At 37.1% G+C, this 15727-nt stretch overlaps 1 protein-coding gene across 8 annotated transcripts in view; it reads left to right on the top strand.

Annotated features, from left to right (window-relative positions):
• Positions 1–15727, top strand: part of RPAP2 (RNA polymerase II associated protein 2) — a 121572-nt gene that overhangs the window by 17967 nt on the left and 87878 nt on the right. For all 8 annotated transcript variants that reach the window (XR_014052591.1, XR_014052590.1, XR_014052593.1 and 5 more), the window contains exon 7: positions 15019–15054. Coding sequence is in view for 2 of the 8 variants with exons in the window: in XM_081486379.1 (XP_081342505.1) it covers positions 15019–15054 (36 nt within the window). In the remaining 6 variants the exon portion in view is untranslated. The remainder of the gene's footprint in view (positions 1–15018; positions 15055–15727) is intronic.

Raw genomic sequence — 15727 nt, 5'->3', positions numbered from 1 at the left:
AGAGTGGTGTCATCCGCATATCTGAGGTTATTGATATTTCTCCCTGCAATCTTGATTGCAGCTTGTGTTTCTTCCAGCCCAGCGTTTCTCATGATGTACTCTGCATGTAAGTTAAATAAGCAGGGTGCCAATATACAGCCTTGACGTACTCCTTTTCCTATTTGGAACTAGTCTGTTGTTCCATGTCCAGTTCTAACTGTTGCTTCCTGACCTGCATACAGGTTTCTCAAGAGACGGGTCAGATGGTCTGGTATTCCCATCTCTTTCAGAATTTTCCACAGTTTATTGTGATCCACACAGTCAAAGGCTTTGGCATAGTCAATAAAGCAGAAATAGATGTTTTTCTGGAACTCTCTTGCTTTTTCGATGATCCAGCGGATGTTGGCAATTTGATCTATGGTTCCTCTGCCTTTTCTAAAACCAGCTTGAACATCTGGAAGTTCACGGTTCACGTATTGCTGAAGCCTGGCTTGGAGAATTTTGAGCATTATTTTACTAGCATGTGAGATGAGTGCAATTGTGTGGTAGTTTGAGCATTCTTTGGCATTGCCTTTCTTTGGGATTGGAACGAAGACTGACCTCTTCCAGTCCTGTGGCCACTGCTGAGTTTTCCAAATTTGCTGGCATATCGAGTGCAGCACTTTCACAGCATCACCTTTGAGGATTTGAAATAGCTCAACTGGAATTCCATCACCTCCACTAGCTTTGTTTGTAGTGATGCTTTCTAAGGCCCACTTGACTTCACATTCCAGGATGTCTGGCTCTAGGTGAGCGATCACACCATCGTGATTATCTGGGTCGTGAAGATCTTTTTTGTACAGTTCTTCTGTGTATTCTTGCCATCTCTTCTTAATATTTTCTGCTTCTGTTAGGTCCATACCATTTCTGTCCTTTATCGAGCCTATCTTTGCATGAACTGTTCCTTTGGTATCTCTAATTTTCTTGAAGAGCTCTCTAGTCTTTCCCAATCAGTTGTTTTCCTCTATTTCTTTGCACTGATCGCTCAGGAACGCTTTCTTATCTCTCCTTGCTATTCTTTGGAACTCTGCATTCAAATGGGAATATCTTTCCTTTTCTCCTTTGCTTTTCACTTCTCTTCTCTTCCCAGCTATCTGTAAGGCCTCCTCAGACAGCCATTTTGCTTTTTTGCATTTCTTTTTCTTGGGGATGGTCTTGATTCCTGTTTTCTGTACAATGTCACAAACCTCTGTCCATAGTTCATCAGGCACTCTGTCTATCAGGTCTAGTCCCTTAATCTATTTCTCACTTCCACTGTATACTCATAAGGGATTTGATCTAGGTCATACCTGAATGGTCTAGTGGTTTTCCCTACTTCAATTTAAGTCTGAATTTGGCAATAAGCAGTTCATGATCGGGGGTGGCTGCCGACAGGGGCTAGGCCGGGCTGGGGGCTGGGGGCTCGTGGCGGCAGCAGCGGCGAGAGGATTTACCCAAGGCCCAAGGTAAGAGAAACCCAAGTAAGACAGTAAGTGTTGCGAGAGGGCATCAGAGGGCAGACACACTGAAACTAGAATTACAGGAAACTAGCTAATCAGATCACACGGACCACAGCCTTGTGTATCTCAGTGAAACTAAGCCATGCCGTGTGGGGCCACCCAAGACGGATGGGTCATGGTGGAGAGGTCTGACAGAATGTGGTCCACTGGAGAAGGACATGGCAAACCACTTCAGTATTCTTGCCTTGAGAACCCCATGAACAGTATAAAAAGGCAAAAAGATAGGACACTGAAAGATGAACTCCCCAGGTCAGTAGGTGCCCAATATACTAATGGAGATCAGTGGAGAAATAACTCCAGAAAGAATGATGGGATGGAGCCAAAGCAAAAACGATACCCAGCTGTGGATGTGACTGGTGATAGACGCAAAGTCCGATGCTGTAAAGAGCAATATTGCATAGGAACCTGGAATGTTAGGTCCATGAATCAAGGCAAATTGGAAGTGGTCAAACAGGAGATGGCAAGAGTGAACGTCGACATTCTAGGAATCAGCGTACGAAGATGGACTGGAATGGGTGAATTTAACTCAGATGACCGTTATATCTACTACTGTGGGCAAGAATCCCTTAGAAGAAATGGAGTAGCCATCATGGTCAACAAAAGATTCCAAAATGCAGTACTTGGATGCAATCTCAAAAACGAGAGAATGATCTCTGTTCGTTTCCAAGGCAAACCATTCAATATCACAGTAATCCAAGTCTATGCCCCGACCAGTAACGCCGAAGAAGCTGAAGTTGAACGATTCTATGAAGACCTACAAGACCTTCTAGAACTAACACCCAAAAAAGATGTCCTTTTCATTATAGGGGACTGGAATGCAAAAGTAGGAAGTCAAGAAACACCTGGCGTAACAGGCAAGTTTGGCCTTGGAGTACAGAATGAAGCAGGGCAAAGGCTAATAGAGTTGTGCCACGAGAACGCACTGGTAATAGCAAACACCCTATTCCAACAACACAAGAGAAGACTCTACACGTGGACATCACCAGATGGTCAACACCGAAATCAGATTGATTATATTCTTTGCAGCCAAAGATGGAGAAGCTCTATACAGTCAGGAAAAACAAGACCAGGAGCAGACTGTGGCTCAGATCATGAACTGCTTATTGCCAAATTCAGACTTAAATTGAAGAAAGTGGGGAAAACTGCTAGACCATTCAGGTATGACCTAGATCAAATCCCTTATGAGTATAGACACTAAATTGCTCATATTTTCTCTTCCAGCCTGACTTTCTTATTTGGAGATAAAAGATTGTAGCATTGTCCAAAGTTTTTGGAAAGTTATGAGCACCTTTTTAACTATCATTTTTTTCTCAATATTTCTTTCTAAATTTCTTTCACCAGAGCTGCCATTGCCTCCTCAGTTCTAATGACAGCAACATATTACATTTACCAGTGTTCAAACCGATGTTTGCTTGAGTTCTTAGCTTTGCTTCCAGAGATCTTTTTTCTACTTCTTGAAGTTAGCGCTCTCATTTAGTCCATCCACGTATCTGCTTCAAAACCATTTATCAAAGCACCTTTCCTGTCATCTCTGTTTTCTTCAGATATAGTTACTGGTACTTCCTTTAATTTAAAAAAGTTCCTTCCGCTAACTTTTTCCCAAAATCTTACCATCCTATCTTCAGAATGCCTACTTTTTTCCCAAAATATGAAGCTCTGTCACTTTATGGTTCTTGAAATTCTACTTTATATACCCTTCCCCACCTCACTAAAATGAAAGATGAAAATGCCCTTGGTTTTTGAAACTTACCCACTTAATTTACATTTGAAGTGTGTAGGGACTTTCCTGGTTGTCCAGCCCTCTGTGCTTCCATTGCAGGGGTGTAGGTTCCATCCCTGGTCTGGGAACTAAGAACCTACATGCTGCACAGCGCAGCTGAAAAACAAAAATAGGTCGATAGGTAGGGTAGTGTACTCTTCCTACCCAGCAGGATGCATATGTGTCTGCTTGTGCACACACATGTGTGAAAGCCAACCTCTGTGGTTAAGTTTAAATCTCATTGGGATGGCAAAACAAATACACCTGAGTGAAACATAATTGACTTATTCTTATGGGCACTTGTAATGTAACTTAGTGAGGTTAAAACACCACATGATGAAAAACTTTAAGCAGAGATGAGAAAATAAACTTACAGGAGTAGGTTGGGTATTGGAAGTAGATAGTGAGAACATTAACTCATTTGAAATAAGGGATATAGTTGGGAAAAAATAGAAAATAATGATAGATATCAAGGGGCCAAGCTAAGTTTGGTATGTACTCAAGAGCTGGGGAGCCACTAAACATTTTTGAATAGAATTTAGTCTGGCATTGGTATGCAAGATGAATTAAAGGATCACAATGAATGAAAGAACTGAAAGGGTCCTTAGAGATAATTTAACCCAATTTCATTATCACACAAGATCAGAAAGGTATTTCTTAAGCTAAGGATAGATTCTGAACAAAGCTAGGATTCTTTCTTGATTGGAAGTAACCAGTGAGCAATTTATAAATATACAATTATCACATTGTACATAGTGTAACTAGAGCCCTTATGTGTAATAGTTGTCTATATACCATGTCAGTATTTTTCATAACTGGATGCATCAGTGTTACCTTAATTTCTAAATTCTTAGAGGCAAACATTAGGTCAGTTTATTTAATCCACTAGAGGTCACTGTTTTTTCACAAAAAATGTTTGGTATTTTTATGTGTGCTAATGATGAGAATTCTGGAATTCAGTATTTTCTTAAAAAGCTTGTCTAGATACTGTACATATAAGCTTTACAGAAATGTATTTTAAAGAAAGTCTGTTCACATAGGTTATGAATGTTATACCCCATAGCATATCTTTTAAAGGCAAAAAATGGCTTTTTTTTTTAGAAAAAGCCAACATTTAGTATTGAATGCAGAGATATTTTTATTAGTTTTGAATGAGTTGTAATAAATAAGCTATGTAACCATAATTGCAAGTTATAATTTTATTAATATTAATTGCTATTTTCATTATAATTTAAAAATAATAAATTTGAAAATCTACTCAAAGAATTAGATATTTTATTGTAATGACTTCCAAAATCTTTTTTTAATTGAAATATAGTTGACATATAGTATTATATATTAGTCTCAGGTGTACTAGTGGTGATTTGATAATTGCATACATTATAGAATGATTACCATAAGTCCAGTAACCATCTTTTCCCATACAAAGTTATTACAGTATTATTGACCATATTCCATATGCTGTACTTTACATCTCCATGGCTTATTTCTTTTAAAACTGGAGGTTTTTACCTCTTAATCCCCTTCACCTATTTCATCAACACACACACCCCTCTCCCTTCTGGCAACCACTTGTTTGTATTCATAAATGATTTCCAGAATTTTTGATTATTTTACCTTATCCAGCACATACATAGAACTGAAGAAAAAGTTTTATGAAATAATTTTTATCCTCACTACATGGAAAGCCTCTATTATTTTCTACTCTGTTGCTTTTTTTGAAATGCTGGTAGCAACCTCTTTAATTGGTTGGTCCTGATCTGCAGAGCACTGTTTTGTTGAATCCGGCTTAGGATTTTAGTATTGTTTTACTTTAGGGAAGTCTTATCAGCACTGAATCTCATTTTCCACATTTGTAAAGTAGAAACTTGCATTTAACCTTAGTTCCCTTTCATTTTAATGTTTTACAGTTCTAAGTCAGTCACTGCTGCTACAGTTGAAAGTTTTCTGATAGGAAATGTCTCATTTATAAAAATGATGAGAATTAAAAATATCAGTATATGCCTAGGGAAATTTATACTATCTTTTAGGGAAGTCTGTCTCATTTAAGAGTTTAGAATAAAAGTTACTGACTTTAAATAGTTAGAATTCTTTAGTCTTGTAGAAGGCTGATAAAAGACTGAATTAAAGTTTTTATATTATGAATAAAAACCAAGAATATTTTATATTTTATAGTATGTCCCAAACAACTTGAAATTTACATATTCAGAGACACCATGATCTTACCAATTGTCAATAGAATGTTAAATTTGACTCAGTTTGGTTTTTCTTATATTATTGTGAAAGCTAATACTAATCTATCCATCAGATTCTAAAATATTAAAGCCTATATTATCTCCTAAAATTTATAAAATATTATTTTGTACCATAATAAACTCACTACCTCCTTGGTAAAAATGTATAAAACAGCTTAGGAAAAATTTAGACAAATTCATGAATTCTAGCTCCATATTTCTATTGAGGCTTTGGAGTCAGAAAGGGTCGTAGAGGTTTTGTGTTCCCTCGTTTTCGTTATTAAGGTAAAAATATCTGGAGTATGTCTTTAATGTCATGGACTGCAGCAGTGCTTTACACAGAAAGGCTCCTGATGCCCTGTCAGAGACAAAACATTGACCTAGATGGCCTGGGTCATGACACAGTGTGAGGCTTCTCACGTTGTGAGTTAGAAAATTTTCACACACTTGGTGGCCAGAACCAGACCACATACAGTTTTGTTCCTGAGACAGCATGCTCCTTTAGGTAATAATATTATATAGTTACATTTATAAATCCTATGGTTAACTGGAGGCTCTGACAAGTCTTTGAAGGAGGGAAGCTTCTAAAATTGTAATTAAAAAATCAGGAGTTAAAGCTAAGGAGGAAGGACAAATGTTTAGAGTCAAAGTTTGATTTAAAAGACGAAATTGGGGTAAATGGTTAATGCTGACAGAGCTGAAAGCGCCATCATGTGGCCCAGCGTAGGGGGTTTTCACACATGTTTCTTGGCAATAAACACAGTATAATCTCAGAGGTGCGGAAGCCAAAAACCTCTGCAGAACAACTTCTATAACCTCTTCCTGAACAGTCACCTCTGTTGCTTGGTAGACAGAATAAAAACTTTCTGAAACAGCTTTTAACATATTAGAAAAATTTCCACCACAGGAGGGAATTGCAATCTGCTCCTTCCATTGGTTTATTTATAATACACATATTCTAAGTGATATATACACACCCACATCAAGGTCTTTTGGTGTGCTTTTTCTAGTTTTAGACTTACTTTGGTAAAGTTACGGTTAATTATCTAATTTATAATTTAGTGAAAATGATATGTTTATGGAGAACCAGCTTGAAAGTATTCTTTAACATGGTTACTTATTTTTAAAATTGAAATTATCTCGATTAAATGTCTCAGGACAACATAAAACTTCGAAGGGAATGGAAGGTACCTAGATTGAAGAGAAATGGTATTTTTAACAAAGAAAAAGCTTTTGAATTTCATCTAAACAGAAAAGAAAGAGTAATGTGACTTGGTGCCTTGTTTCTAAAACAGCTCATAGCAAAAACAAACCGAAGTTTTATATGGAATCTTTTGTCCAATACCTCATTAAACTCAATTTTAGTTTATTTTAGTGTCAGGTACCACTCTCCCTTTTATAGAATGGAAATCAGAGTATTAGGTTCATTCCTAAAGCATCTAGAAACAAAGTTCAACATAGTTTTCTTTACATGAAGTCAGAAAACTGAAACAACAGAGAGGAAAATAATGAAGTATATTGAATTCCTATGGGAGGGGTTATGTAAAGATGATTTCATCACAACTTTGGGGGTTCCTTTTTCTGGTTTTAACTAGAGGCAACATGTTAGAACTTAGACTTTGAAAGACCTAAATTCAAATCTTACTGCTTGAGACATGTAGTGATCTTGGGAACCCCCTTAAGAATCACTTTACCCCTCAGAGCTTCAGTTTCCTCATCTATAAAAATAAAGTTGTGAGTTATGTGAGTAGCAAATGATATAATATATGGAACCACGTAGCAGAAAGTGTAGGAGAATGAAAAAGTCCTGGAGATGGATGGTGATAGTTGTGCAATAATGTAAATGTACTTGATACCACTGGACTGTTGCTAAAAACAGTTTAAATGGTCAGTTTTATGTTATATATTTTTTAACCACAATTTTTAAAACATTTACCACATAAAAAGCACTCTGTATATGCTAATTTCCCCATTCATTAGAGATTGAGTTTTCTTTTAATTCTTAGTATTTTTCTCAAAAAATATCAAGTTGCATTGCTGGAGATGTCTCATAGGACTACTTAAATTATCTTCATGATTTAGAATAATGGTTACATTTGTATTACTCTTGATTCAGCCATACTTGGACCTTATTCTTACTTGGAACTATTCTGCCTCCAAGATCTTGAAATAAGAGCTTCCCGTCTCTGACCACAACCTCTATCTCATCTACAGCTGTCACTCCTGAGTGTGCTTTGTGACCTGATTTTGACCTTCTGTCTCTACCTTAGCTCTATTCTTCTAGGGTGGCAGACCCTCATTAAATTTGTTTTCTTGAGCTCCATAGTAAGCAGTTATAATATCATCCTCTCAAATAATCTCAGATTCTTTCTCCCTTAGCCTTCTATCGTGTCCAGCTTCCCAAACTTCAGTCATCCTTTTTTCCCTGTTCCTCAAGATTATTGGGTAAAGTTCTCAAATAAGACCATTAGCACTTTAGATAAGCTGTCTCATTTATTTCAGTCCTCACAACATACTAGGGAAGTATTGGTACCCATTTTATGGATGGTGAAACTGAGGCTTTAGCAACTCACTCAAGAACACTTAGCTCATATATATAGATTTGGGATTTAAATTCAGATTTATCTGGCACCAAAGCCTACACTCCTGTGGCCCTGTTCTAGTTGATTCTGTCTACTCCCAACAGTGTGCTCACATGTTTATTCTTTCTTAATGACTATAATACGTTCAGACCTTTTCTCCTCTCCTTAAATGTTGAAGCCCCCCACCCCCAACTCCTAGTAGATACAACCTACTACTTAAGTGAAATGATTGAGGACATCCACGAGAATCTCCTTCATTATTTTCTTCATATACTCTCTCATTTCTCTGCCTCCTCATTGCTAATATAGTACCCTGTATGTTACCGATTCTGTTCTCCTGTCATCAAGGCCTTGCTTTATGATTTATTCCTATTTTCTTCCTCTTGCAAACCCTTCCTTTTATTCTAATTCTTCTTCCTCTACTTTAAAAAGGAAAAAAAAATCTGAAAATTATTCTTTAGATTTAGCAGCCCTATGGTAATTTGTGATCTTAGCAAGAGCCATTTTAGTAGAGTAATGCATACAGTTATCAGGAGGTAGAGGGCTGAGGACTGAATAGGAGATAATGGAATTGGAAGTGATGAGTGTAGACTTCTTTAAAGAACTCTGTCAGTGAAAGGGGGGAGGGTTGTATGGCTCAAGGACAGAGTTGTTTTTTATGTGTGTGTATATGTGTGTTAGTTTTTTTTAAGAAATAGGCTAGATTTAACCTTAGTAACTTACCAAAAGGAAAGAGAAAAAAGGGAGAGGTTTGTGGAGGTTCAGAAGGGAGGGGATATATGTATACCTCTGGCTGATTCATGTTGAGGTTTGACAGAAAACAACAAAACTCTGTAAACCAATTATCCTTCAATTAAAAAATTAAAAAAAAAAATTAACAACCAGTCTAGAAATAAAAAGTGGAAAGGAAAAAAAAGCCTCCCTGTAAAATCCATAGGATTCACCTCAAACACCTTTACGTATAAACTATATTGTTCTTTAGAGGCACAGCTGAATCTGAAGCTTGTCATCATTGGCTCAGCAGGAAGTTTTTCTTCTCTTAATTTCCTGTAGCAACTCATCTCTCTCTTATGGTACTTATTACATATTCTGTTGAATTATACAATGCAAGAGTGTAGTTCTTATGAGCCATGCTGGCTGGGTTTGATACCTGGGTGTACCACTTACTAGCTGTGTGACTTTCTGCATGCTACTTAGTCTTTCAGTACTCAGTCTTTTTATCTGTAACATGGGATGATAGTAGTAGCCAGCCACATCATTATCATGAGGATGGTTACTTGTTAATCTCTTAGAACATGCATTTTCCTCCTACTAAATTGTAATGTTTAAATATGCTATCTAGGTTGTCCATAACCTTCCTTCCAAGGAGTAAGCGTCTTTTAATTTCATGGCTGCAATCACCATCTGCAGTGATTTTGGAGCCCCAAAAAATAAAGTCTGACACTGTTTCCACTGTTTCCCCATCTATTTCCCATGAAGTGATGGGAACAGATGCCATGATCTTAGTTTTCTGAATGTTGAGCTTTAAGCCAACTTTTTCACTCTCCTCTTTCACTTTCATCAAGAGGCTCTTTAGTTCTTCTTCACTTTCTGCCCTAAGGGTGGTGTCATTTGCATATCTGAGGTTATTGATATTTCTCCCTGCAATCTTGATTGCAGCTTGTGTTTCTTCCAGCCCAGCGTTTCTCATGATGTACTCTGCATAGAAGTTAAATAAGCAGGGTGCCAATATACAGCCTTGACATACTCCTTTTCCTATTTGGAACCAGTCTGTTGTTCCATGTCCAGTTCTAACTGTTGCTTCCTGACCTGCATACAGGTTTCTCAAGAGATGGGTCAGATGGTCTGGTATTCCCATCTCTTTCAGAATTTTCCACAGTTTATTGTGATCCACACAGTCAAAGGCTTTGGCATAGTCAATAAAGCAGAAATAGATGTTTTTCTGGAACTCTCTTGCTTTTTCGATGATCCAGCGGATGTTGGCAATTTGATCTCTGGTTCCTCTGCCTTTTCTAAAACCAGCTTGAACATCTGGAAGTTCACGGTTCACATATTGCTGAAGCCTGGCTTGGAGAATTTTGAGCATTACTTTACTAGCATGTGAGATGAGTGCGATTGTGCGGTAGTTTGAGCATTCTTTGGCATTGCCTTTCTTTGGGATTGGAATGAAAACTGACCTTTTCCAGTCCTGTGGCCACTGCTGAGTTTTCCAAATTTGCTGACATATCGAGTGCAGCACTTTCACAGCATCTTTCAGGAAGGTTATGGCCAACCTAGATAGCATATTTAAAAGCAGAGACATTACTTTGCCAGCAAAAGTCCGTCTAGTCAAGGCTATGGTTTTTCCAGTGGTCATGTATGGATGTGAGAGTTGGACGGTGAAGAAAGCTGAGCACCGAAGAATTGATGCTTTTGAACTGTGGTGTTGGAGAAGACTCTTGAGAGTCCCTTGGACTGCAAGGAGATCCAGTCAATCCATCTTAAAAGAGATCAATCCTGGGTGCTCATTGGAAGGACTGACGTTGAAGCTGAAACTCCAATACTTTGGCCACCTCATGCGAAGAGTTGACTCATTGGAAAAGACCCTAATGCTGGGTAGGATTGGGGGCAGGAGGAGAAGGGGACGACAGAGGATGAGATGGTTGGATGGCATCACTGACTCGATGGACATGGGTTTGGGTGGACTCCAGGAGTTGGTGATGGACAGGGAGGCCTGGCGTGCTGCAATTCATGGGGTAGCAAAGAGTCAGACACGACTGAGCAACTGAACTGAACTAAAAATGGGAACTTATTCTTTGTGTTATTTAACCAGCATAGTCCATATGTATAATATTTCAGAATTTTATTTTTGGAGGAATTTGTTGAATGATGGAATATACCCTGTGTTTACAGGTTAGCCATTTAGTTAGTACAAGAATCTAGTTGAGAATCACTGTGTCTATGCAGATTTTTTTTTTCCTACACTGATACTCAGATCCCAGTGTAGGACCAAATGCCAGACAGCTGCATGGTACTGGACCTTGATAATTTTAGCCTAGAAGACTTGGGCGAGGATGTGGGATACGAAGAGTGAGAAAACTACAAATGGAAGTGGGAGGAAGTAGTCAACAGGCAATAAAACACTCTGTTGTAGACGTTAGCATATTATTTAGTATGCTAAAAAAGCTCTTAATGGGAGTTATAAATATCCTCTGGAGTAGTCAAGACTTGTCACCATCCAAGCAGTGTCATTTGTTTTCTTTGAGCAACAACTAACCAAGGTAGCTTCTGTGACTAGAGTTTTCATGAGTGGGAGGAAGCAGGGTAAACAGGATAATTTGGATGATTGCAAAAGGACACGCCTTGATTGGCTGAAGGACTAAGGAAAGGAAAAAATAGATTAAATTTTTATTCTCAGGGAACTCTCTGATTATTGCCTTATTTTGTCTTTTTCTTCTGAATTTTTTATTATTGGTCTTGGGGGAATTTCTGAACTGTAGGGGAATCTCTAGAACAGGAATGTATGCTGATGGGTGGTTCTTAGATGTTTAATGGGAAAGAATGCCTTGATCAGCTAGCAGTGCCTCCCATAACTAAGGAGAGGATTGGCAATGAATCCATCCCCTGCAGTACCTTGTATGCTAAACAAAAGATGAATGGATTATCTAGGCAATAGTTATATGATTGATGCTGTGATGTTTAATTATATAGAAAAATACTTGCAACTCTGATGTTTTTGATTGGAAGCCTTTAAATGTCATAACTCAAATGACTTCTGGTTCCATATATCCATTTAGTTTCACTTTTTAAAATAGAAATTCTTTGCACTATTATCTTCATTGCAGCCCTGATTTTCCTTTTAAATGGAGTTTATCTTCAGTGACTTAATTTCTCTTTAGTGCACATCTATTTCCTTGTACTTTTTTTTTTTCTTTGTATTAACTGACTCTGTTTTCTAGAGCAATTTTAGGTTCACAACAAAATGAAGAGGAAGACAGAGATTTTCCCATAAAGCCCCTGCCCACACATATGCCTAACTTCCCCTACTGTCGGTATCCCCCATCAAAGTGAGCCTACATAGATGAGCCTACATTGACACATCATTATCACCCATGCCCATGGTTTACACTAGGGCTCACTCTTGGTATTGAACAGTTTGGGGTTTGGACAAATGTATAATGACTTGAAGATACCGTTACACTATCATATAGAGTAGTTTTATAGCCCTGAAAATCCTTTGTGTTCTACCTATTCATCTCCTACTCTCAAACTTCTGTAACCCCTTATCTTTTTACTGTCCCAATAGTTATACCTTTTCCAGCATGTCATATAGTTTGAGTCCTATATAGTATGTAGCCTTTTCAAACTGGATTCTGTCACTTAACACATTTAATTTTTTCCCTGTTTTTTCGTAATTTGGTGGCTCTTTTCTTCTTAGCACTGAATAAAATTTCATTGTCTGAATTTACCATAGAATTTATCCATTTACCTACTGAAGGATGTCCCGGTTGCTTCCAAGTTTTGACATATATGAATAGAACTGCTGTAAGCATAGCATACAGGTTTTTGTGTAGACATAAGTTTTCAACTCCTTTGGGTAAATACCACAGTGTATGATTTCTAGATTGTGTGGTAAAGAGTATGTTTAGTTTTTGTAAGATGTCTCCAAGATGTCTTCCAAAGTGATTGTACCATTTTGCATTCCCACCAGCAATGAATGAGAGTTTCTTTTTCTTCACATCCTTACCAGCATTTGATAGTGTCAGTGCTCTGTCTGGATTTTGGCTATACTAATAGGTGTTCAGTAATATCTCATTTTATTTGCACTTCTAATGTCACATGAGGTGGAGCATCTTTTCATATGCTTGTGTGCCATCTGTATATCTTCTTTGGGGAGCTGTTTGGTGCATGTCTTAGTCTGTTCAGGCTGGTACACCAAATGGTGTGGACTGGGTAGCTTACAAGCAAGAAGAATTTCTTCTCACAGATATAGAGATTTTAAATCTGAGATCAGGGTGCCAATGTGATTGGGTGAGGACCTCTTCTGGGTTGAAGACTTCTGGTTTTGTCCTCACATGGTAGGATGGGGAGGGATTTCTCTGGCCTCACTTATGAAGACACTAATCCCATTCGAGAAAGATTTGCCCCTCGTGACCTAATCACCTCCAAAGGGCTCACCTCCTAATACTGTCTCATTGAATTAGGATTTAACATATGAATTTGGTGATGAGGGGACACAAACATTCAGACCTTTTAATCTTATTGGTGGTCTGGATTTTGGTTATTCTTAAAAGGTGTATAGTGATGTCTCTTTGTTTGTTTTTCCATTATTTTTTTAATTTGCATTTCCCTGATGAACTGTGGTGTAGAACATCTTTTCATGTACTTATTTATCATCTGTTTATCTTCTTTGGTGAGGTATCTGTTAAGGTCTTGGGCCCATGTTTTAATTGAGTTTGTTTTCTTGTTGAGTTTTAAGTGTGCTTTGATATTTTGGATAACAGTCTTTTATTAAATATGTGTTTTGCAAATGTTTTCTCCTAGTCTGTGTCTTATATTTTTATTCTCTTGACAGCATTTTTCACAGAACATAAACTTTTAATAAAGTCTGACTCAATTCTTTTTTCATGGATCATGCCTTTGGTGTGTATCTAGAAAGTCATCTAGGTTTTCTCCTGTGTTATCTTCTAGGAGTTTTATAGTTTTGCATCTTACATTTAGGTCTGTAATCCATTTTGAGTTAATTTTTGTGAAGAATATAAGGTCTCTGTCTATAATAATATTTTTGCATGTGGAACATCATTTTTTGAAACAGCTGTATTTTCTCCATCATGTTGCTTTTACTCCTTTGTCAAAAATCAGTTGACTGTACCCATGTGGGATGCTTCTGGCCTTTCTGTTTTTTTCGACTGATCTTTTTTGTCTCTTCTTTCACCAGTGCCACACTGTCCTGTCTTGATTACTGTAGCTTTATAATAAGTCTTGGAGTCAGGAAGTGTCATTCTCCAACTTTGTTCTTCTTCAATATTGTGTTAGCTATTCTGGGTCTTTGCCTCTCCATAAAAACTTTAGGATCAGTTTGTCGATATCCATAAAATAATTTGCTGGGATTTTGATTGGGGTTGCATTGAATCTGTAGATCAAGTTGAGAAGAACTGACTCCTTGACAATACTGAATCTGTTGGTAAATACATAGAATACTGATCCATTTATTTAGTTCTTCTTTGAATATGTAGTTTTTAGAATGTACTTTTTCTGAGTACTTCTGTAGTACTTTACAGAGTTTTCATGTTCTCTTGAACTCATTTGGTATTGTATTTGTTCCCTTTGTACTTGGCTTTGTAAGAACTTTTTCCTCCTGTTTCTGATATCCTTGATGCCCAGCTAAATGTGATTTCGATATTACAAGGCAACATTTTCCTAGAGTTAAACGACCTGACCTACATACCTCACACCAATGGTGCAGTACAACTGCTTTATCAATCAGGGTAAAAAGTCTTACCGTATAAACAAAATACAGGAGAATTATAATAATCTCTGCCCTCAACAAGCTTGTAGTCTAGTTAAGAAACTAGTAAGACATTTAGATAAAATTTCTGTGTTAGATCATAGATGAGTACATGATTAATGTGTATTAACTGTAAAGACAATGACGACTGAAATTTAGAGTAGGGAGAGGTTTACTTTAGCAGGTTAGTCAGGGAAACTCATTGGGCTTGTAGAACTTAGTACAGAAATATGAGAAAATTTTGGATAAAAAAGATTAATCCAGATTTCTTGTGGATGAGTTTTACAATATGTTGTCATTTAATATTTTTTCTTCAAAAATTTTGTATGAACTGTGTCCTTTTTGTTCTATTTTCTATCCAAAGTGGTTACAATGAACCACTTTCAACTGTTGACGTATCAGGTGCTTTCAATTTTTTATTCCTGTGTTCTTGTCACAGACATCCTGATTTTCAGCTGCTACAGGAAGGACAAAGGTATGGTTGAATCAGTATCAATTACCTTCTGTATATTCATTTTAAGAGAAACATTAAGAGTAAACCAGGTGATATGAACTCTTGGACTTCCTGTGCTGGTGCATTATGTAAGTGCCCATTCTAGCCCACACAAAGAAATATTTGCCTTGTACAGCTTTTTTTCTTTTGTGATGGTAAGATGATGTGTTTGATCTGTATGATTTACTGTACAGCTGTTCCTACCAAGGAAGTCTAATTGAACCTGTTGAAATACGACACAAACACAGCTTCCATCTGAGATACTGTGCTTCTTTGTCAACCAAATTGTGCCAATTACATTTGTTGAAAGGTTTTTATAGCCTTATTTTGTAGAATTTCAAAACATTAATGTATCAATTATTTAATTACTTGAAAGAGTGTTTAAAGCATTAATAGAAATTCCAAGTTGTATTTTTTCGTAAACTTTCCTAATGACATTGCTTGCCCAGCCACGATCATCTCTCAAAACATATGCTTTTATCTTCCAGAGTAAATTTTCTTGGTTATTAATCACTACCTTAGTTATATGGAATTGAGCACAAGTGAGATACTCTTTAATTGATATAAATCTTCAATTTATGGGTTTGAAATAGTATAGAAAAATATAATTACCTTACAACTCCAAAAGAAAGTGTACGTGAAAATTCAATTGTTC

This window comes from Giraffa tippelskirchi, chromosome 5, assembly GCF_054371585.1.
Source record: "Giraffa tippelskirchi isolate mGirTip1 chromosome 5, T2T-mGirTip1v1.2.pri, whole genome shotgun sequence".
NCBI lineage: Eukaryota > Metazoa > Chordata > Mammalia > Artiodactyla > Giraffidae > Giraffa > Giraffa tippelskirchi.
This window is presented reverse-complemented; position numbering and strand designations above follow the sequence as displayed.